This window comes from Malaclemys terrapin, chromosome 10, assembly GCF_027887155.1.
Source record: "Malaclemys terrapin pileata isolate rMalTer1 chromosome 10, rMalTer1.hap1, whole genome shotgun sequence".
Lineage (NCBI taxonomy): Eukaryota > Metazoa > Chordata > Testudines > Emydidae > Malaclemys > Malaclemys terrapin.
In genome coordinates this window covers 84,020,450-84,044,374 of record NC_071514.1, presented here as the reverse complement: position 1 = coordinate 84,044,374, position 23,925 = coordinate 84,020,450, and the positions used below count along the sequence as shown (strand labels likewise).

Genomic DNA, 23,925 nt, shown 5'->3' with positions numbered 1-23,925 from the left:
CCGCAGGGGGCGACCTGCTGGTCGCTGTGAGGGCGGCAGTCAGGCTGCCTTTGGCAGCGTGCCTGCGGGAGGTCCACCGGTCCCGCGGTTTCGGCGGCAATTCGGCGGTGGGTACCGCCAAAGGCACGGGACCGGCAGACCTCCCGCAGGCATGCCACCAAAGGCTGCCTGAGTTCCGTGCTTGGGGCGGCAAAATACATAGAGCCGCCCCGATGCTAGGGGGCGGAGTTAACTCTGATAAGCCTGTTAGCAGGCACGTGGGTTCTTCTATTGTTTTTAATATGGTTTCTCTATAAAGCTTTTTACCTTAAGAATAAAGCAGGTGTGCACAGGAAGTGCCGTGTGATACCTTATAACTGTAGCAATTACACCTGTTAACCGGTCTCTGAAGAGAAAGCCAGCAGGTGTTTCAGGCTACCTGGCTGTGCTGGGAAGTGCAGAGTGAAGGCAGGGATCTGTGCAGCCTGGGAATACCCTGGTCAGAAGGGTGACAGAGATGCAGGTCTCCGCCCAGAAAGGCAATGGCTGGGGAGTGGGTGTGTGACAGATTTTCGTTACCAATCCTCGTCATCCTGGCTGAACCACTGAGGGGAAATACAGGTGCAGCTGCCCTGGACTGTGACAGATTAATCTGGAGATGTTTAAAAACCATAACTGAATTGTAGAGCTTGCATGGTGTGTCGTACAGTCCAGCTCTGCTCAGCTCACCGGCTGCCACTGGCCGGTTTCATGCCCAAGGCCTGTCAGAGCACAAGTGGATATGACAGTCTTTGATCTGTGGGACTACAGAGGCTGTAAGCTCCAGTACAATGAAGCCCTTTCTTCAGTCTCTGCTGTGAGAGACCTGTCTGTACACATGCTGGTTATGAAAGCAGCTAACTGCCTGCCATTTACCTGTGAGAGTCTGGGGGGATGGGGCGGGTGTGTGGGTGCAGGACTGCGTGTAAACAATGCTTTGGGCAGCAATCATTTTCGAAAAGTGGAGACAGAGAATATCCGAACATGGTAAAAAATAGCTGGGAACTGCAGGGTTCCCCAGCCACTGGCCGTGGCTGCAGCTGGGCAGTGTGGGGAGTCCCCACTGCAGCTGGGCAGATGCAGGAGATCCGTCGGCCGCCCACCGTGGTTGGCCAGCTGCGGGGAGTCCCCACACCTGCTCACCGCAGCTGGGCAGCCGCAGGGTCCGCCAGCCCCCTGCTGCGGCTGGGCAGCTGCAGGGTCTGCCCACCACGTTGGGGGCTGGGAGCTGCGAGAGCGGGGCTGGCTGGAAGCTCCAGCCCCAGGGCAGAAAATGTCACAGAGGTCAATGGAAGTCACAGATTCCGTGACTTCCGTGACATAATCGTAGCCTTACTGATCACGAAGAGGAGATCCCATTGTACGGTGGCACTGAAGAAACAAGTGCCTAGGGACCAAGATGATGGGCACAATAGAAAAACGCCTAAGACAGGTACAAATGAGAACACTTTCCTGCATCATCTTATACTTCTAGTTCTAGGTCCACAGAGGGTTTGCAGATCTGCCATGTAAGAGTCTCCCAAGAAAGGAGGTTAAATCCCCATCACTTAGGAGAGAGCTTCACAAACTTTTTTCATGGGGTAACCCCACTTCAGTCATCTCATGGACAACTCCCCTCCCCTTGGTGAGCTCATGAATCACTTGCCCCCACATTGGTCACCTCATGGATCACCTCACTTCCCACCGGTCACCTGTTGGGTCACCTCGTCTCCCATTGGTCACTTCATGGATCACCAGGTCTCCCAATGGTGATCTTGCGGACCCCTCCCCTCCCAGTGATCACCTCACCTCCCTTCCCACCGGTGGCCTCATGGATCGCTGCACCTACCAGTGTTGACTAAAAAACATCCCTGTAGTGACGACAACCGTTGCTTACAAGGAAAAATCCTACTGGATAAATGGATTCCTGGGTCTCCATTAATGTAATGAAGGAGGAGCCAAAACCAAGAGACCAGTCAGTTCTGCACAGACCACCAGCAAATTCTCTGAGCACCAGCAGTGGCCCATGGACACTGCAAAAATCAGTACTTGGTCCTGCTAGTGAAGGCTGGACTCAATGACTTTTCAGGGTCCTTCCAGTTCTATGAGATAGGTCTATCGCCATTTTTTCAGGAGGGAGGGATAGCTCAATGGTTTGAGCATTGGCCTGCTAAACCCAGGGTTGTGAGTTCAAATCCTTGAGGGGACCACTTAGAGATCTGGGGCAAAAATCACTACTTGGTCCTGCTAGTGAAGGCAGGGGGCTTGACTCAATGACCTTTCAGTGTCCCTTCCAGCTCTATGAGATAGGTATATCTCCATCTATTTATTTTGGAAACCTCTGATTTAGGCCATTATAGAAATAGCTTAGACAAAGCACTACAGGGGACATTCCTGCCCTGGCCCTCAAGGGGATGGAGTAGACTGTGTAACAGGTCTGAGCTAGCTCTGATTTCTAGGATCTCACTGAGCTCCACACCCCGCTGATCTCACAACTATGTGCGCTCTTGCTTAATAGGCCTGACACAGTAGCTCTCATTTGGGGAAGTTCCGCTGAAGTTTCGCCCAAGACGGGACTGAAGACCCAGGCTCTAAACGTGGAATTCTTTAATTTACACTGGACCCTGTGACAAGCAGCCCCAGATTCTGCTCGCGCTTCCGTCAGCTAAACCCAGAGCAGCTTCTCCGCTGGCTTTAGCGGAGTGACTCCGGATTCACTCCCATGTAAGTGAGATCCAAGCTTAGCCCAACGACTGCTGTTCAGCACTCTGCCTCTAGGCTCCCACTTATTGTCAACACTCCGGGCGCTCAGATGCTCACAGCCACGGTGGTTATTACTGTTTGTTTGCATATGATAAAAGCAGCCGCCAGGCAGGGCCAAGCACACTGGTGCTGCTGGATGGTTTCAAATCTCTCACTGATAGTTGATGCCGTGTCCCTCACAAGCCCTGTAGCCGCATGACCTGCATTTAAGGGGTTTGTGTAGGAGGCATAAAGTGGCTATTTTCCACTGTAGGTGTTCATGGGGGGAAAAATCTCTCTCCAGGAAAAATTAAGCTCTTTGCAATCCATACCCAGAAAACACAAAAAGGACGAAATGGGGTAATTTACACCCATTGACATCTACAGAACTACATCCCCAAGCCTTCAGCTGCCTCCTAGCAAAATGTCTTTTCACATGATCCCTGTGCATTGGATTGCAACAAACATACACCAGTATAAAGACTTAGAACCAACCCTGCGGCTTTCCCCCAGGAGTAGGCTTGAAAGGATAAGATTTTTATCAGTAATTATGTGGGTAAACGTCAATTTCGCCATAAACACACAAATCAACAAAAGAACATTTCCATCAATAATAATCGAAATGTACAGCTAGGCCAAGTCAGAAAAATGCTGCTTGAGAACTTATTAAAGCTGGCTTTAAGGATATTTACTTTTGTATCGTTTGACATGTCATGTTGATAATTTGTGTTTTCACAGTGACAAAGCTTTAGCTTTTTGAATCTCAACTTCGATCGTCATTAAATAATTGTCTGATCTCCCCCCGTAATTTTCCCAAACTGAACATTTCAGTCGATTACAAACGGAAAGAAATGCATAAAAATAAACATAAATATTGTCTGTTGAAATGATAAGAAATTAAAAATCAAATTCTGCCAGGTCTCTCTCCGAGTGACTCCCTTGGAAATCAGCGGGAGGTGTGCACACACAAGGGAAGCAGGATCGGACCCGTCAGTGGTAGAAACCCAACAATTACACAGGTTATACACCTAAGGAGACCGGTGTAAGTGAGGGAAGAATGAGGCCTTGAATCAGAAGGACAGCATTTTACACACACCTTGCACAGAGTCAATGGCTATACAAGATGGTGCAGGGTCAGACCTTGACTCTGAGATTTTCAAAGCAGCCTAAGGTATTTATTTGGATGCTCAATGAATGGACCCTAGGCATCTAAATCCCTTAGGGGGCATTGTAACTCTCAGCCTCCCTAAGCATTGTACACTAGCTTTCTGATGTCATAGAAATAGAGTCTTTATGGTATATTTCCAGCTACCATGGGTACAGAATAGTCCCTCCCACACCCCTCTGGAGTGTTCTACCTGGCACTTTTCATTCTTAATGACAAACACTGATGGTGATGTGACGATGCACTGATGGGTGCTTTCATTTGGGATCAGACGGTTGCAAGCTCCCTGGCGCTGGAAAAAATCACCCTCAGACTTTTAAAATATGAGGGCTGGAAATCCAGAACCTCAAGCCAAATGCATTGCCTTTGAATATAGGAGACGGGTCTGACACTGTACGTTTTCCAGCAAAGGACCCAGCTACAGTAAACACCATAGCCCCTGCTCCTGGAGTCAGGTGATTATATCAGAATCTCAGTTTGTATTAAAAAAAAGTAAGTCTCTAACCCTCATGGTTGTGGGGGAGAAAAGCTTGAAAGCATGACCCTGGGTAACTGACCCAGAGACATCTGCCTGAGTCTGCAGAGAGCCTGAAACAATAGCTCTGAGAGGAGTGAACTTCCCAATGTGTCTCAAAAGAGAATTAACTCCTAGATCCATTGCTCCAGGGGGCCTCGCCAATTCCACCCAGCAGAGGGCTGTGAATGGCAGGGGCAGAATGCAGTGGACGTGGCCCATCCACCCAAGCAGATAGACCTTGACTGCTGAGCTAATTACAAGGACTTGCTGCCACCCTTACTGCTTCAGAGGGTAGGGGGTCCTGTTGTCCCTGCTGGAGGGAGAAAATGGGACCCCATACTGCTGCCCTTGCCACTTCAATTGAGGGGCAGCGCAAAGGGGGGCCCCCATATGTTGGTGTGCCTAGTGCCTCGGATTGCCTTAATCCAGCTCTGGGCAACCTCCACTGCCAACACAGCCCAGCCAATGGCATACCTGAAAACCCCAGGTCCAGCAGGACAACCCGTTTCCGGTCCTTCACGCTGCTGATCTGCTGGAAGTAGAGGTCGACGATGAAGAAGAAGATGCAGGCGAAGAAGGCAATGATGCCGATGGCGATGCCATAGTTGCAGGCATCCTCATTCTGTTTGAAGATGCACCTGAGTTCCGCATCCTTGCTATCGTTGACGTAGCCCTCGTTGACGATGGAGCCGAACACCACGATGGAGAAGACCTAGGAAGGGGAAAGCACAACTGCCAGCTGTTTACACTGAACTCTGTTTCCTAACAGCGAGATAATTGGACTCAGTCTTCCATTTGATTCCAGGGCAATGCGGCACTCATTAGAGGGATCCCTACGCTTGCCTGGTTGGTGGCTTAAAAACAACGGGCTGGTGAAAGGTTCCCAGTTCCTCCATTATAGCGATTTCGCCTTTGCTTTGCAGTGAGTCGGTCTGCAATGCAATTTAGGGGACGTTCTTCTCGATCCACACCAGGCAGAGGGAGACTAGATCACCCAGGTCCAAGCACAGCCTTTTTGCCTGCATCACTCTCAGCTGTCAGGCTGCGCTCAATAAACCGCCTTGAGTCACTAGGGACTGGAGAGAAATGAAGTTACAGAGAATAATTGAGTTGCCGAACACATTGCTCCTGAAAAAGCCTAAATGCGCAGGGTGGAGATGAGCGGGGAGCAGACAGGGAAAGCCCAAGGGAAACTCAGCTGCTGCCAGGAAGGAGAGTCAGGGTCATGCCCTAAGTGAAGGGCTGGTCAACGTTATGCTCAGCACTGCTGGGGCTGGAGACCGCAAGGGGATAAATCTGTACCTGCAACCAGCTGAAGGACAAAAGTGAGACAGGTTTGCTGGCCTCCCTCTGGTCCCTAACAGCGTGGCTTGCAAAGCTGCTGTGGGTTTGGCAGGCGCTGCTCGGGAGAGGCCCTGGAACAGGATAATAGGGGTCTGACAGATCAGGACTGAGGCGGGACAGCAGAGCTTTGGGGTAGAGGGGAGAGCTTGCATGGTGTTCGGATCTACCCAGGATCAAACTCCTTTGCAATGACCTTCACTGAGGAATTACTTTAAAAAAGCCACTTCTCCTGATGCCCAAGCCCTTCCCCTTCTCAGCAGACACACTGGGGTCACTGCAGGGCTTTCAAGGACACAGATGATTTCTTGTATGGGGATAGTGCACATAAGGGGGAAGAGAACCAGCAAAAAGGCCTAGGCACCACTTAAGTCTCACACCTTCTGCATGGGGTGAATTTCACCCAACCCGCTCAGGGTTGGGTCTCTGCAAGATGGCTGGATGGGGTCTGGGGATGGAGCCAGAGTTGGCTCTCTACAAGGCATGACTCACTTTGAGCCTGCCGGATTCCTGCGTTCTTCCCCACTGACATCGTTTTCTGGCTCCGTACCTTCCACCTAGAACAGCAGGAGGCAGGTACTGCCGGATAATCAATGTCTCCTCCAGGAGGCACGCTCCCGTCCTGGAAGACAACTGGGACCCCGGAGAGTAGTGCAGAAACCCCTGCCCTCTGTGCAGATGCCCCGAATCCCTGCAGATTCCAGGCCACATTCCCTGTCCTGGCAGGCAGGAAAGCACCACGGCCTAAGTGTGTAGCAAGCCATGGGCATGTGGATATCACTGCTGCATGTTAGGGTTACATGGCACATGAAACCAAAGAGACAAGGTGTATCCACGGGGCCGACTCCATTATAAGGCACTGCAGAGCCTCGCCTGTCTTTGCCCAGACAGCACTGCACTGTGGTTTCGATTCAAATGCTGCCGGTGGAGAGCAAAGCAAGGCCTGCCAGTGCCCCTCATTCAAGCTGTGAATCTCTGATCTTGTCTCGTCACTGCCAATGCGCAGGATCCTTGTCTGTTTCGATGCCCCGCTGGCTCATAAGGATGCAGCAGGAGGCAGAGACAAAGAGCTTAACTTGAGAGCAAAGGCAACACCAGGGCTCCTGGCCTGTCGTGGCTCAAATTCCCTAGCTTCTCATAGACTCATAGACTTTAAGGTCAGAAGGGACCATTATGATCATCCAGTCTGACCTCCCGCATGATGCAGGCCACAAAAGCTGACCCACCCCCTTTCCCTTGACTCAGCTGTTGAAGTCCCCAAAGCCTGTGATTTAAAGACTTCAAGTCGCAGAGACTCCTCCAGCTAGCGACCCCCGCCCCATGCTGCGGAGGAAGGCGAAAAACCTCCAGGGCCTCTGCCAATCTACCCTGGAGGAAAATTCCTTCCCGACCCCAAATATGGCGATCAGTAGAACCCCGAGCATGTAGGCAAGATTCTCCAGCCAGACCCTCATTGACCATTGATACTATTTACCAGCGATGGCACGCTGTTGATTTGACTAAAATCACGTTATCCCATCAAACCATTCCCTCCATAAACTTATCTAGCTTAATCTTAAAGCCAGACAGGTCCTTCGCCCCCACTGTTTCCCTCGGAAGGCTGTTCCAATATTTCACCCCTCTGACAGTCAGAAACCTTCGTCTAATTTCAAGCCTGAACTTCCCCACGGCCAGTTTATATCCATTCGTTCTCGTGTCCACATTAGTACTGAGCTGGAATAATTCCTCTCCCTCCCTGGTATTTATCCCTCTGATATATTTAAAGAGAGCAATCATATCCCCCCTCAGCCTTCTTTTGGTTTGGCTAAACAAACCGAGCTCCTCGAGTCTCCTTTCATACGACAGGTTTTCCATTCCTCTGATCATCCTAGTGGCCCTTCTCTGTACCCGTTCCAGTTTGAGTTCATCTTTTTTAAACATGGGAGACCAGAACTGTACACAGTACTCCAAATGAGGTCTCACCAGCGCCTTATACAACGGAAGCAGGACCTCCTTATCCCTACTAGATATACCTCGCCTAATACATCCCAAGACCGCATTGGCTTTTTTCACTGCCACGTCACATTGCCGACTCATAGTCATCCTGCGGTCAACCTTCTACGAGGGCGACTAGTGATGCTGCAGCTGTTGGCCTGGTGGCCTCGTGGCCTTTCTGGTACCAATGACACATTATAAAGTAGTTGACAGACAGAGAGAATGACCGTGATAACAGAGTGCCCCTTTGACCGCTTCACCTGCACTCTGGCCCCTAACCCAGCTCCCGTATGACTGAGCCGACACTCCGAACCTCGGAGCAGCTTTCAGATAGCCGCCTTTCTCAAACCAATCAACCCACCTACCACAAACCCTATTTTGTTCTATCCAGGACCTTACACCGCGCTCAGCGCTGGACTAAGTGACAGGACTAACATCTGTTACAGGGTTGGTTGGTTGGTTTTTTTGCTATTGTATGACACTGTCCCACGGCAACATTCGGTTCTGTCCCACTGACTCACAACCCCTTGTAAGGAGGGAAACTGAGGCACAGAGCAGTGCAATGATTTGCTGAAGTTCATACGTGGAGTCAGTGGCAGAGTTGAGAACCCAGGAGTCCTCATTCCCAGTCCCCTGCTCCAACCACAGACTGGACACTCAATACATGATTCTAACTTTCTCCTTTTCTTTTGCGTTTTCCTCTCTCCCCTGTTGTGTGGGGTTGAATCTCCCTTGCTTTCCCTAATGAGCTGCTGGTAACACACCAAGTACAAAATTCTGCCCTTGGACACACACACTCGGTAGCCTGTGCAGCAAAACTGCAGAAGAAATTCATAAGGGTCCAATCCTGCAGCGAATACTCTCAGGAGTCAATGGGGCTACTCATGTGAGGAAGGATTGCTTATCTCCATTTATTGGGGAAACACTCACATTGTTACCCACCCATATATTCTAGGCACACTTGACACCATTTAAAAACACAGCAACAGAAGACAACCCACCATAAATTCCCCTCCCCCTCTGACTATTTTCCACCCCAATAATTATAATCCCAATTTTCAAGCGTCTGGGCAAACAAGACGAGCCTCGCAGTTTGAGTCAAGGTTACAGGATCGGGTCCTAATGTCGGGCGAAGCCAGCAGTCCTTATTCAGGACTGTGCCAGCGGAAATCAGGTCTAACTCCACTGCAGCCAATGCAGGTCCAGCAGAGCAAAACGGGGGAAATGAGAACAAAAATCAGGCCTTTAATTATTAGCCAACTGGCTAGAGAAGCCCGGTGACTGTTCATTCCACCCACCTCCCTCTATTCCCACCTCACAAGAGGACTCTTTCCTGGATGTGCTTTAAACTGGGACAGGGCTTGTTCTTTCGGAAGCTCGTCACGAATGCGAGCATCTCGTTAGCAGGCAGGTCTCAGAAGGTCTCCATTAAACTCCCCCAAACTGGAGGTGACAGCAAAGAGGTGGGTCTGAAGCCATTCCAGCAGCCTGTGCAGGGGAATGACGTGATAACGTTGGTGGGTTTTTTTCTAAAGAAGGTGCAAGTTGAAATAAACAATGGCTAGTACCAGCAAAAACCATCTCCTGAGAAAGGGCACTATTCACACATACGGTAGCGTCCTGAACTTTCATGGCTGCTTTGCCCCTGACTTCCATGAACATAGGATCAAGCCCTGGATGTGTAGGCTAGTAGTGGACGTGAAGAATGCACTAGACCACCCCATTCCCCTTGCTTCAAATGGATCAGAACCCCAGCTTCCCTGCTGTGGAAACAGGGCTGGTGGATTCGTTTTGATTTTTAAATAAATTAATCTCAGAGCTCAACTAATGGTGGCAGCTTGACTTAACCGCTCGTGCTTTAAATACAGGACACACCGTGGCCATGGCCTGTTTGCCTCGGGCGTGTACCGCTCCCCAGGGCGTCCCAAGGGGACATCGTGTCATTTATGTCCTAGCAACTGTGTCAGGAAGTAGCAGTGCAGCGTGATGATGCTTCGTGGAAATGTAGCCATGAGGCTGAGGGTAAAGGCCATCGCATCCTGCCTCAGTGCTGTGACACAATGAAGTCGTGTGAGATTTTGGTACCCAGGAATGGGAGCAGTCCCAGTCCTCGACAATCCAGCCCTGACCCTACAGGGCCTGTCTTCACCGCCTCTATCCATCTGTCTGGATGAGATGCTTTCCACACCCTGTAAGACTGACAGGAGATGGACATACAGGTTCCCGGCTGCCTGCTTTTCAGATGACCTGGTGGCCCCTGTGAGGCTGGTCAGAACTCTGTACAAGGCCCAGCAACGATAGGCCAAAGAGCTGATGCTTTCGATAGGCAGGTGAATAACTGAGGGCTCAGGCCAAAGCACACCAGGGGCATGACAGTTACCCCTTGTAGAGGGGTGACTGAGTTATCATCCCCCTAACAACCCAGGCACGAAGCTTCCGCCTTGTGCTTCTGCACAACTCTGAAAGTCCATCATCTCATACACCCCTCGATAAGCTCCGTGGCGACATGGAAACGTGGCCTGAACCCTTGTTCTTCAGCTCCTCTCACAATGCTCCACCCCAATGTGAGCTCCATCTCCCTCCCAGCTCCTGCTCCAGCCCCCTGAGCGAATGAGACCCCTCATGCCACCGTCAACCCTGCCTCCCCACTGCTTGCCTCAGGGCTCCTGTCTTCTTGGGCCTGATCTACCGATGGGACCAGGTTCTCCTGTTGCTGGTCCCCGGCTGTGTGTGTGTTTGTGTGTGATCAGAGGTGGGATTGTGAACTTTGGATCTGGGTCTTAATCCTCAGCACATTTGGGGTGTTTGATTCAACCCATAGCACAGACCGTAAGAACATAAGAACGGCCAGACTGGGTCAGACCAAAGGTCCATCTATCCCAGTATCCTGTCTTCCGAGAGTGGCCAGTGCCAGGTGCCCCAGAGGGAATGAACAGAACAGGGAATCATCAAGTGATCCATCCCATCGCCCATTTCCAACTTCTGGCAAACAGAGGCTGGGGACAACATCCCTGCCCATCCTGGCTAATAGCCATTGATGGACCTATCCTCCATGAACTTATCTAGTTCTTTTTTGAACCCTGTTATAGTTTTGGCCTTCACAACATCCTCTGGCAAGGAGTTCCACAGGTTGACTGTGCATTATGTGAAAAAACAGATAACAGCCAGCTGCACAATACACATGCAGATTCTCAACCCCTCAAAACCTAAGGGTGTCTGGGCCTGCAGTTTTGGCTCAGGCTATAAACCAGCAGGCCCTCCTTGCCCCTCCTTGTTCTCCTCCATTCTCCGTCACGTGGGAGATGATCAGATCCTGCTCCCTGAGCTTTCCTTGCTCTTCCTGCTCAATCAATCTCCACAGCTCCCTGCTCCAACCCGGCCCTACCTACCTTGACTCTGAGCATCAGCCTTAAAGTCTATTGCAGCCTGCCTCATTCGCTTTCACTCGCACGTATTGCCCAGATAGCAATCTCCTTTGTGGAGCACTCCGTTGTCACAGCGCGATGGGAACGCCACCACGCAAAACAGAAATATGCTGCGTTGAAAGAAAATCCCCAGCAATCAGAATTCTCGCTCTGCATTGGCAACAGCTGTAATCTCAGCATTTGTAAAAATCTGTTCATAAATAATGTAAAGTTGTTGGTTGCCTTCGGAAATACCAGCAGCATTTAAAAAACAGGCCCTGACAAAAATAATGTGAGCCTGGACAGCATGAATAATTGAGAGCATCTGATTTCACAGGATTATTTTGCTGGCAGGTCAGCGGATAGCACGGTGTGTCTAGCATCTCACTCTACTGTCTTACTCAGTCCTTCCAGGAGTAACAACCTGGATTTCTCCTTCATGCTATTAACTGTCTAATCAATACTCCTGGAGTTTTAGCATGTTACGAATCGTCTGCTTAAAATGAGACATGCCTGCCCAGTGTATAATATGCCCAGTGCACAAGGCTGTAAGCAAGCTGTGGTGAACTTTTAGAGCCATAGCCATTTAGCCCTGATATGTGGGCAGTGAAATGACGACTCCCTCCAGCACTTGAGAAATGCAACAGAGCATGCGGGAGTGTATTATTACTGGACTTTAAAAGGACCTCTGGTCAAATCCAGCCCAACATGCAGGTATGGGGCTGAACCAGCATCAACAGAAAGATTCCCAATGGGCACTGGACTGGAATGTTCGAAGCTAACGGGTAAAATTTTCAGATGTGCCAAAGTGACTTGGGAGCCCGAGGCTTATGCTACTAAGTACCTAAGTCACTTCTGAAGATCTAGGTTCCTAAGTCACTTAGGTGTTTCTGGAAATTTTGCCCAAGATCATTTTAAAAAATTCACTGATTTACTTTCAATTCCAGTGGCAATGTGTTTTTTTTTTTAACAAATAAACCTCCCCTGCAGCCTTTGTGAGCCAGACATGGCACCATAATGAGAGCGCATGAGAACGGGTCTGAATATCTCACTATACACCAAAGGGACATTGACGGATGATGAATGTATCGCTGTACGAGGGGAAAGGGATCCAAAAGAAGTAAATTCCATTTTTAAAACCCTTCCAGTTTCAATCATCTCAGGATGTGGCCAGTAACGCTGGGGAGGAGATTTGTGTTTTTAAAATATACAAGTTTTCACCTGAAACTGTCCCCCCAAAATAGGTAGATAATAATAACAATTCAGGGCTATTTTCACCATTTGGTTAATGAGTTCTGACCAGCATGGCCTCCTAATTACAGCTTGAATTCCTCAAGAACCTGCCTGCACAGGGACAGCTGCTTAGCACCTCACCTTTATGATTATTATTTGCTACAGTAGCACCTCTCTATCTATCTATCGCGTTACCGGAATATCTGAGCACCTCACAACCTTTAACATATTTACCCTCATGCCCCCCCCCCCCAGGAGGGAGGTATTATTATTCCCATGGTACACATAGGAGAGAGACTAAGGCTCAGATCCTCAAAGGTATTTAAGGCTCCAAAGTCCCATGAAATCAGTGGCAGTTACAAGCCTAAATACCTTTGAGGATCTGGGCCTAAGTGATTTGTACACTTAGAAATCTGTGGTGGAGCAGGCAGGCTCCAAATGAATTCAGGCCCTCCCTGGGGTAGGTGCTGTATATTCAGACAGTAAGAGTCAGTCACGAGCCGGCACAGCTTACAGTCTCACAGATAAGAGGGGAAATGCCCAGGACCACCCAGCAATCCAGTGAGAGAGTCAGGAATGGAACCTAGCCCTCCTGACCCCCAGTGCAGTGTCCTATCCACTAGACCACACTGCCTCTCCACTTACAAGTACTAAATTCACCCCCAAGGCTCCCCAAGGATGATGGGGCTGCGAGACAACACAATCCTCCCGGGAGAACCCGCACCGGCCTCCTCCTCCCGACACTCTTGCCACATCAGGCTGCAAACCTGGGGCGCGCAGAGTGGAGGGGCTGGAGGCATGGCCGAGTTCTGGGGGAAAGGGGTTGTGCTCTGCTCTGAAATCCACTCGCTTTCCACCAGGGGTGCCTGGTCATGGAGCCTCTAGGCCTCGGCGCCATGGAGCTCAAGTTCAGCCCCACAGCGAATCCAGAGCTCTGCCATGAGCCCCAGCTTCAGGAGCAGAGACACTCAGGAGTGACTTGCAAGCAACCAGAAGGAGCGAGCTGACTGAACGCTGCTTGCAGCTCCTACCGCCCCTCAGATGGCCCGGATGGCGTCGCCTTGGTGGGCCTCAAGCCAGTACCCAGAATACCCCAGTGCTCTCCTCACTGAAAGCACCTGCCCGACTGGCACTAATTGGCATCCATGTTGGCCAGGTGTGGCCGATGAGCATGTTGTGATCATTTAGGATTTATATCCAGTGCCATCAGCGAGCAGGGTGCTGTACAGAGAAAAAAAGATGCTGGGTGCCATTCTGTGCCTTGCCCCTTGGGTTTAGCACTGGTGAAAGGGACTGGATCGATGGTCTAGAAGAATGGAGGCCTTCATTTTCCCACAAACCAGGGACAGCAAGGACAGAAACAGGGCAAGCTTCCCCCCACACCATCCACTGCCCCAGGGCCTGTTCTGCCTGCAAAGGGGAGAGGGGATCAGGGTTCATGGCCTGGATTGTAATCTCCTCAGGGAGTTCATGCCTGCCACAGTCCCTGCACACTGCTGGCCATGAGAGCAGGCCAAGAACTAACAGGGCCATAGAGTCCAGTTCACCCCCCCAAACAAACACCAGTTGGAAGGGCTTTCTCCAAGTCATGGCTGAGCGTGCACACTGCTGGCCAGGCAGCACCCATTCTGCAGGACTTCACCTTCCAGGGCTGGCAACCTCTGCAAAATCCAATGTATGGAAGAACAGGCTGCCTGTGTTAAAGCAGATGGCAAGCACCAGCCCTAACATATGCGACCAGCACCTACTCAGCCAATCCCCGGCGGTCTCGCCGCTGCCCTCCGTGCTGGTCCTTTCACATGGATGGATGGTTTATGGAGACAATCAGGCACAGATGAGACTAGTCTCCAACATCATCCATTCAGCTCCTCTCTTCCTATCTGTGTCAAGATTCCGTACGTGACTGTGTACCCTCAGGGTTACCTTGTGCAGGGATGTGCACTGAGCACCAGCAGTGAAGGACGGGGAGACTGCACTTGTGTTTCATGCATCAGAAGTGACATTCCCTGCATGCCAGTTCAGTCTGCAATCGCCCAGGAATCCAAGCCATTCCTGGGTGTTGCTCATTTCATGCTAGGGAATGCGGACAGCGCCTTATTAGGGGCACTTGCAGTTTCCTCTCATATGGTTAAAAAAAACAAATTCAAGTGTAGGCATCTGAAAGCTATGCTTCAAAAGCAGAGCTGCCTGAAATGTTCTCACCAAAACCTTTTTTTTTTTTTTCAACCAAAACCAAAATTCTTCACAGAAAAACTTCATTTGGGTTGAAAATGTACCCTGAAATTCGAGGTAAAACAGTTCAGGGTTTGGTAAAATGTTTTACCAAAAGAATCATTGTTGAAAATCAACATTTTTTTCATTTTCCAGCTACTGGTTGAAAAAGTTTTTGAAAAAACCAACCCCCACCATCACACGATTAAAAACAAACAAACAAACAAACAAACAAACAAACAAAAATCAGACAAAAAAACAACTGGCCTTTCCCAAGCAGCTCAATCCAACAGCCGCTTTGCCCACAGTGTTCATCAGAGAATTGTCACAACCATGTGGAGGAAAAAATGAAAAGTCTGAGATTTTCCAACCTGCCGGGTGATTATCAAGTGTCCAACCTGAGACACCATAAAGGCCCAAAGAATGGATGCTCAGCACTTTCTAGTTGGGTACCCGAAATCACTAGTCAAATGGCAAAATAGTGACCTAAATTCTCCCCACTTCTGGCTTTCAGAGTGCACCCTGCTGTGCACGACTGTAAACTCCTGGGGGCATGGACTGCACCCAGGCGCTGCCGTAATACAAATAATAAATTATAATCATAACAATAACAATGGAAAGTGTGCCTGTGATGCTTGAGCCTGGAGTGGTGGGTTTTTTTAGTCCCATCCTAAAACTCTTCCCTTGCTGAAGACCTGACTCAGCAAGGAGCTGAGCACTTCTTGTAAGGTGCTGAGCTCCCTCGATCACATTCGGACAACACCTGATAGGAGGTACGCAGCAAGACTGGGCCTTGGTAGGGATGCCACAGCACAGTTATCTCATGGGCCCAATCCTGCAAAGGATGAAATTCACCCCTTGCATAGGCCCAACACAATGGGCACTGGCCCTGGGGCCTATGCACCACTTCAGTTCCACTTAAACCCTGGTCTTAAGAGGGGCATTGTGCTGGCACGCTGCACAGAGGTGATTTCACCCGTGGTGAGGTGCTGAGTGCCCTGAACTCAGACCCCTGGAGGATTGGGCCCCCTGTTACTCTCCTATTCCTCTTTATTGTTGCCATTTCTAGGGAAGTTCCCACCCCAGAATGGCTCAAGAGCATTTACAGGCAGGATGTGAAGCCTCAGAGATACTTCATGCGCTGCAAGATCTTTCAAGAGGGTCCATGGCTAAGACTACAAAGCGAAGATTTGACTCCAGACTCTGGCACAGAAGAGGCTGCTAGACGATGCTGATGGCAATATGTTTAGGGGCATGTCTAACCGACTAATCAGCTCATGAAAGGTGCACATTGATGAACACATGACCAATTCTTGCTAAATTTATGTTTTGTTATATGGCAACGATGTTGGCAAAAACTGATTGTCCATTCAAAGGTCCTAATCTAGTAACGCAATTTGAGCACATGTCAAGCAGACTGCATTTCCAACCAGTGCTGACAGGAAAAAGGGAATTTAGTAACAGTTTAAGCTCAGACACAAGGGAACTTCTGTATAATTCAATTACCAAGGAGTTATATTTAAGTTATGTAAAGTTCTGTATGTAATCTACAAAACAAGGAAGTACAGAATTAATACAGAAAATCCAGACTTCCTAAACCAAACAGTCACGTAGACCAGAAAAAATCCAGAAGTTAATATAATAATACTTAACATAGACATGGGGTTAAATGCTCAACTGATGTAAACTAGGATTGCTGGAAACAGAACCCAGAACTTCTGAGTTGCAGTAGAATATCATAAGCACAAGATCATCCTTACCCTCCCCCCGTCTCTGATTTAAAAAGCAAGGAGCCATTGGTGGCCTTGGAGACAATGGGAGCAATTTAACAGCTTGCTGAATTGGGCCAGACTCTCCTCTGTTGTCACTGTCTCATAGGAGGTGCCCAGCCCACTTCGTAGGATGGGGCCAGCCAGACCACCTGAAGGATCTAGCGTGCCATCTGCAAGGATCTTTGTGGGATTTGCCATGACGATAATGACCCCAAGTGATCAGTCCAATCTGCTCGGCTTCAGTAGCACTCTTTGAATGACCAAGACTTACTCGGGTGAGTAATGCTTTGCAGGATCCAGCCCAAATCACTTGGAACAATTTTGTTTTCAAATGTTGTACAAAACAAACCACCACCCAATCAAAATGAGGAACCTTCCACTCCTGGCCTCCCGCAGCTCCCCCTGAAGCCAAATTTCTGTCTGCGTGATACTCCCTAGGAAGGGAGGACGTGGACAGCACATCCCAGCAGATCGCTTAAATACGGTGACAAGAATAATGCTGGCACTGTATTCTCCTTGTTTTGCTGCCCATCTGTTCTACTACCAGGCATGGGGTTTTTTTTCCTACTAGACACATCTTGTACCAGGAGCACAAATAGAAGCCAGCTCTGGCCCTATTCTCCTTCTGGCAAAACAAAACAAACTTGAGCTAGGAATAAAGGGAAAGACAGCAACTTCTGTCATTCAAAGCATCATCAGCTTTCCTTAATACAGCGAAACCCGTACAGAGATCTCTTCATTAGGGCCACAGTTCGGCAAAGCACTTCAGCACATGCTTAACTGCTTTGCTGCGTAGGGAGGGTTTGCTATAACCGGGCATAGGCAACCTACTGTCAGAAGAGGCCACTCAAAGGCACTTCTCAGAAACTATAGAGACCGTTACAATGCTACTCCACCTCTGTTAAGCAACTGATTTTGGCCTGTCCCCTGTCTGGTTGCTTAAGACAGGTTTCACTCTCAACAGTGTAGAGAGGGTTGCAAAAAAAACCCAAACAAGTGAATTCACTACAAAGGAGAGGCTTTCTATATGGAACCCGACAGCATAAACTAGAAATTAATTTTTATTAAGAAAATAAAAACAAATGGGACCAACTATTTAAGGGTAGCTGTCAAGAGTCACAGGGCAGATCCTCCCCTGGTTTAAATCAACAGGCTCCAAAGAGGCTGATAGTGCATTGCTGTGGAACCTCCATCATTAGCAGTTTTTAAGCACAGGTTGGACAAACACTTGTCAGGGCTGGTCTAGGTTTACTCGGGCCTTCCTCAATGCAGGGGCTGGACTTGATGACCTCTCGAGGTCCCTTCCAGCCCAGTATCTCTATGATTCACACCAGATGAGCATCTGGCCCGCCAATATATTTTTTAAATATCCAATTCCTTACCTGTGTTACTAATCAACTTAGGCCCTGCTCCTGCATTGAGATTCACTCTGGCAGGCCTTGGAGCCCAAGTGAAGCCTATGTGGTTCCATGCAAGCATGGTCATTCAAAGCACCCTGGGGAGCCCTGGGGAGCTGGATCAGGACCTTAGGTTATAAATAATTTCAAAAATTATACCCTCCCCCCCCATTTAGACTATTTCTGTTTTCATACCTATCTCATAGAGCTGGAAGGGACCCTGAAAGGTCATTGAGTCCAGCCCCCTGCTGTCACTAGCAGGACCAAGTACTGATTTTGCCCCAGATCCCTAAGTGGGGGACTGAACTCACAACCCTGGGTTTAGCAAGCCAATGCTCAAACCACTGAGCTATCCCCTCTGTGTCTCACGGGCCAATCAGTTTCATTTTCCACTTACGATCAGTTTCATTTTTCTGGTTCACAGTGCATAGAGAAGGCAGAATTTGATTTTTTTATCATTGCAATGGATAATATTGATGTTTATTTTTAAGCCTTTTGTAGATTTTTATCTATTTAAATTTTCACAGTTGCAGGAAATTATGCGGAATCAGAGAATGGGGTGAGGTCAGAGTGATTATTTAAGGACAGTAGACACTGAGATTCAGAAAGTTAAAGCTTTATAACCATTAAAACACGAACTGCCAGTATCATATGTCAAAATACACAAAGTAAACTACCTTAAATCAAATTCTAATCAGTTCTCAAGCAGCATTTTTCTTAGTTTGCATGTACTATCTGTACATTTTGATTATTACGAATGGAAATATTTTTTCACTGGTTTGTGTGCACACAGTGCAATCAATGTTTATCAACATTGACCCACAACAATCGAATCCTTCCAAGTCTCCATTTGCAATAGTGCAATGTGACTGTGCTTGGGAATTTCCAACCTTAGCAGGGGGGGAAAACCCTTTACTGAAATTCAAGAGAATTTGTCAGAATCTTTCTATCCAGACTAGGTTTGTTAAATCTTATTTTAAACATCAAACATAAATGTATGTCTACATTAAATTGAAGGTGTCCCATTTTCGACTATACAACAATTTTAAAATGTCTATATTAATAATAGGACAGATGTAAAAAAAAGGAGCAGGTGACCGCATGAACTCCTGTTGACTCCCAAGTTCATTTCACTCCATAAAAAACAAGTGTTATCATATCTTGACTCACAAGCTGCATCAGCTGTGAGTGAAGAGACAAATGAGGAACGGTTTCATGGGGCTTTCCAGTTATGACAGCCAGAAAGTTCTGTGTATGCCAGGAGCCTTTTTTTCTTCAGAAATTAATGCTTAAAGAAATCATTTTCATTCTCCCTGGAACTGTAAACTTCACTGGGGATTTCTGAGCTGGTCAACAGTCATCAGTAAGGCCCTCAAATGTCAGACGAAGGGCTCAATCCTGCAGCCCATGTGTAACTCTGTACTGCTAGAATCCCACTAGGCTCTGCCTGCTCCCAGTGAAACCAGCAATGAAACTCCCATTGATTTCAGTGCTGGAGGATCAGGGCCTGAAGTGGGACATACATAATGCACAGGTCTTGCATTGCTCTGCTGCACCCAAGGCGGCTTCCACGGACTCCAGTGAAACGACTCCGATGAGAGAAGCAAGCAGAACTGGGCTCGACTATTGGCTGAACAGTAAAATGACTCTCCTGCTCCCCTCTGTGCCCCCACCCAAACATATCCAACAAGCCACTCTGCATCTGATAGCCAACCCTTTGGTGTCAGGGCAATTCCACACTGGAGGAGATTGGGCTGAACAGTTGGAAGGGACTGAATCATGGAGGAGTGGTCCAATTACTTTAACTGCATGCTTAAAAATATATAGGAACACGTGTTTTAAGGGGTATAAAGAGAAGGAATCATCCCTAGTAAACAACAGATAAACTCTGCTCTTCCTCCTACTTAGATTACAAGTCCTTTGGGGGCAAGGACAGTCTTTTTGCTCTGGGTTTGTACAGCACCTAGCACACCTCAGGGGTCCTGGTCCATGATTGGGGGTCCTAAATGCTACTGCAGTGGAAATAATAAATAATCACAATAATATTCTATGCCAGGATAGCTGCATTTCATACCCCAAATCCAAGCAATCTGGGGTATGACTGCAGCAAAAATGGCTGAAACAAGCTGGAAGGCAAGAACTGTCTTTTGTCTTCTCAATGTACCCTTCACGCAATGTACCCTGGGCTTACAAGGTCTGCAAACAATGTTTTAAAAATGTAAGGTACAGTGAATGTGCTTTCTTGAGGCTGTAGGATGCAATAATGTTACGGAATTTGACGGCTGCCCACACACAAGTGGACAGGCGTTCAAGAGGAAAACTGACCCAACAAATGCAGCAGGCTAACTCATCAGGACATGCGAGGCCACAAGGAAATTTGTCCGTCTGCACAGGAAGTCTTGTTAACTGAAACATGGCTTTAAGCCAGTTCAAGCTGATTTGATTGACGCACACTTCAGCTGGCCACTGTGAGCAAGACCCAAATGCGTACCAGCCGTTGCCCCAAGCCTGCAAGCTGATCCGTGGAGGTGCAGGGTTCCCTGCAGAGATCAGCTTGCAGAATCAGGGCCTATATTTGGAAAATATGGCTTGCATCATTTTCCAATGAACTCATGCAGGTGTTTGGAGCTTCATCCAAAGACCACTGAAGTGAGCTGAAAGATGCCCTTTGACTTCGATGGGCCTTGAATCAGGCCCTTGACCCTGCAAACAACTTATGCTTGGGCTTAAATTTAAGCACTTGAATAGATTCAAAGTAAATGGGGAGACTCACATGCTTAGAATGAATCTGATGTGTAAGTGCTCGCGGTTTCAGGCCCTTCCTTCTCCCTTTGGGACAGATCCCCCTTGTGGTTTAAAATTTTCCGAAGATTCCTGTTTGATCAATCAGCCACTGAACATGTGCAGGAACTTTTTCTGAGCTGTTTTTTAATGCCATATTCTGTATTCTGTTCCTGTTTCCCAACTGTAGTACCCAAGTCTTCCATGCTGGATCCAGGTGACGCATCATAAGCATCTATGAAGATGTCACTGCCACGCACTGTGTCAATCATGTGCAAAAGAACCGATCTACAACTGGCCTTGACGTTTCGTGCCGGCAATCGGCCTCCATTTTCGTCCACGCAGCATCACATTCGGATGCTTTCTCAAAGCACCGGAGAATGGGTTACGGCTCTGACCCAGCAAAGCCCTTAAGCATGTCACTTCAATGGTTTTACTCAGGTGCTTATGGAAAGGTGACACATTGACTGTTCTGGACACCGAAGGCCTCCATTCACAGGACAGGTAGAGCCAGGGAACAGCAGTGCAAGCTTCTCATATACACCACGGTACCTCACCCTGAACCTAAAAGGACCCTCCCTGCCTTTAAATCAGAAAAAGGGGTCCACCACCATCTCAACCCCTGGCCTCTCTGCTGAGGCTCCCATCAAGGGAGCCGCATTAGAGGTGCTTATTGTGAGGTGGGCTTTTGGCTAAGGTCTTTTAGGAGAAGGCCTGAGGCGCCCAATTCACCAAAGCGCCGTCAGCACAGGCTCGCAGGTCTCAGCCCATAAAACCTAAGCACAATGAGGCAAGTTATGGGTGGAGTGTCGGCCTTAACCCTTGTACCTCCTGGCATAATCAATTTAAGCAAAGCTCTTTACGTAGCTTTCCATGTTGCTGCCCAAGGAACCCCAACCATCAAAGCCACCCTAAAGCAGGCGTCCGGAGAACATATTCAGCCTGGTGCTTTCGGCAAGGCAATAGGAATTTAAAATAAAAAATAGCCAGCCAGCAAACCATTATATCATTTTGCATTAACATAGGGATCTAGGTAAGGATAGATCATGAAGTATAGAAGAAAAATGTCTTCTGACCACTGATTTCTACAGGATTTTCCTCAACATCCTACCATTCGTTTAAGCATCAGAAAAGACAGAGACCATGAAAAACGACCCATCTACAGTTGCAAAATAAAGCCCTAAAAATACCCTCCTTTTTACAGAGAGGAGGCAGAGACTTCCACTTCCCTGGGCAAACAGAAGTGATCTTTCCATTCTGCAAATACTGTCATAATAATACAAAAATCAGCATTTGTGACTACTGCTCCTGTCATTTTGACTGGGGTTTCGCGAGGAATGACAACACCAACTGGTCAGAAAAAAATGGTTAGCCGTTTCCCCCTGACACCCTTCCTGATCGCTGTCCCCATTTCCCCTCCCTCTTGCTTAGCCAAAAAAGAAAGAAAGAACATAAAGCAAACAGCCTAGGCCACCCAACATTACAAGAAAAAACAAAGCCATGCATGCCAAGTATTGCTTATTAACACTCCAGCAGCCCCTTTTTGCACTGCGATCTTGCAAGGCTGGAGGGTGCCAGAGAAAACGAGGACGAAGGGAGCAATGTCTCCCCGGGGGGGTGGGGGGGGAAATAAATAAATGACCATTTAAAATGACGACGCTCTGCCTTACCCAGGACACTATCCTGAGAATGGTCTGAGGCTGCTTGAGGAAATCCACAGGGTCAACGGCCCCCCCTGCCCTGCCCGCTCCAAAGGAGGCTCCTTCCATCTTCCCCAGGCGCTGGGCTGCTTGCTTGCTCCGGCTCCTGGCTGTGCAGCAGAGACCCAGCCGGCGCGTGCGAGCAGGGAGTGGGGGAGGCTCGCGCCACCGCCTGCCCGGGTGCCCGTGTCTCGCGTCTCGCGCACAGCCCTTGCCGCGGCGGGTGCAGCCAGAGCCTGCCTCTCTGCCGCTGACCCCTGTTCCTTGCCGCATGGGCTCGCCTGGTGTCGTGTGCGCGTTAGGGAGTGGGCGGTACCATGGACGCGGGGAGGGGGGGGGGGGAGAGTCTGGGTGAACATACAGGTGCATCCTTCTCTTCGTCGTCGCACCCGGATCTGTTTCGATTTTTATTCCTACCTTTATTTCCTTATTGCACCATCTCCAGCTTTGCTCGTTGCATGGATTTCTGTTTGTTAACTGGGTGCCTCAGGCTGCATGCCCTGCCAAGGGCCTGCTGTTTATCTGCCTCCCTTATTGCGATGGGGCTACTGCCTTGAGGGGGCTAGTTCAGGAGGTGCACAGGGTAAAATAGGGCAGCAATGCAGGGGGGGAAAGCAGCACCACCCCCTTCCCACTCCCATCCCTCTGCAAATGTGCTTCCTGATTTCTTCAAAGCTACCCCACCTTCTCACCCTCTTCCCACAGTGGCCCACACGTGCAAAACTGCAGTTATACCAGAAGCCCAGCAGACCAAGCTTTTGTTCTCTGCCCTGTCAAGCAGCTCAGAGTCAAGAGCCACCAACAGACACCCCGGTGCAGTCTTTGGTGAGCTGGAAAGATGTGTGTGAGGAGCACTGACAGAACCTGTGCTGGGAGGGGGCATTCCCCAGTCTCCTTCCCATCCCAAGAGGTGACAGGCTCTAACAAAAGAGGCTGGGACCCTTGGTTTATATCTAAGGGGAGTGGATGCAAAGCAGAAAAGGGTCACCGTGTCAGGCATGGACTAGTGTGACTGATCGCTAGGCTGGGTGCATTTACAGGTGCATTTGCTGGCTCTTGGGTCAGTGGAACCCCTCCTCCACACTGCAGGGCTGGGTTCTAGTCACTAAACTGCTATATACCTGTTATCTGGCCTAAAAATAGGAAGTGAAGGGCCGCTGGGCTGTAGCTTGTGTTTTCCTCCCGCAGGAAATGAGAAACTGCCTTTTGCCAGCCACAGACTCTGTTAGACTGGAGACGTCTCTTCCCCTTCCCCCTGCTATTTCTCTCCCCTCCCCTGCTAAAGGATGAAGAAGAAAAAAGAAATCAGGTACAGGTCCTGTGGAGGGAAAACCCCATTGATTCCAAAGGGAGTCTCCCCCCCGGCAGGATCATGTCCTTATTTAGTTTTTCTTACACGATGATGATGATTTCGGTTCCATAGATACTGATGCCATGACAACTCTGACATCATCCTTTGGCTCTGGCCAGAAGCAGCAGGAAAAGTAACGAAGAGGAATCCACCTGCACACTTTTGACCTGAACAGGCGTATGGTCAGGAGCTCCTGGGTTCTGTTCCTGAGTCATCTTCTGATCCTGGGCAATCCACATCACCTCTCTGTACCTCAATTTCCCCATCAGTGAAATGTGGATAATATTACTGACCTACCTCACATGGTGCATGTATGTGTGATACGCTTGGAGATCCTTGT

General features: G+C 48.9%; 1 protein-coding gene across 1 annotated transcript in view; it reads right to left on the bottom strand.

The window, feature by feature from the left end:
• SYNGR3 (synaptogyrin 3) overlaps positions 1–22,519 on the bottom strand; it is a 39,022-nt gene extending 16,503 nt beyond the window's left edge. Inside the window, exons 1-2 of the mRNA XM_054042689.1 lie at positions 22,205–22,519; positions 4,896–5,133 (exon numbers count right to left, since the gene is read on the bottom strand). Of these exons, the coding sequence (XP_053898664.1) occupies positions 4,896–5,133; positions 22,205–22,507 (541 nt within the window). The 5' untranslated portion in view covers positions 22,508–22,519. The remainder of the gene's footprint in view (positions 1–4,895; positions 5,134–22,204) is intronic.
• Positions 22,520–23,925: the final 1,406 nt, after the last annotated feature.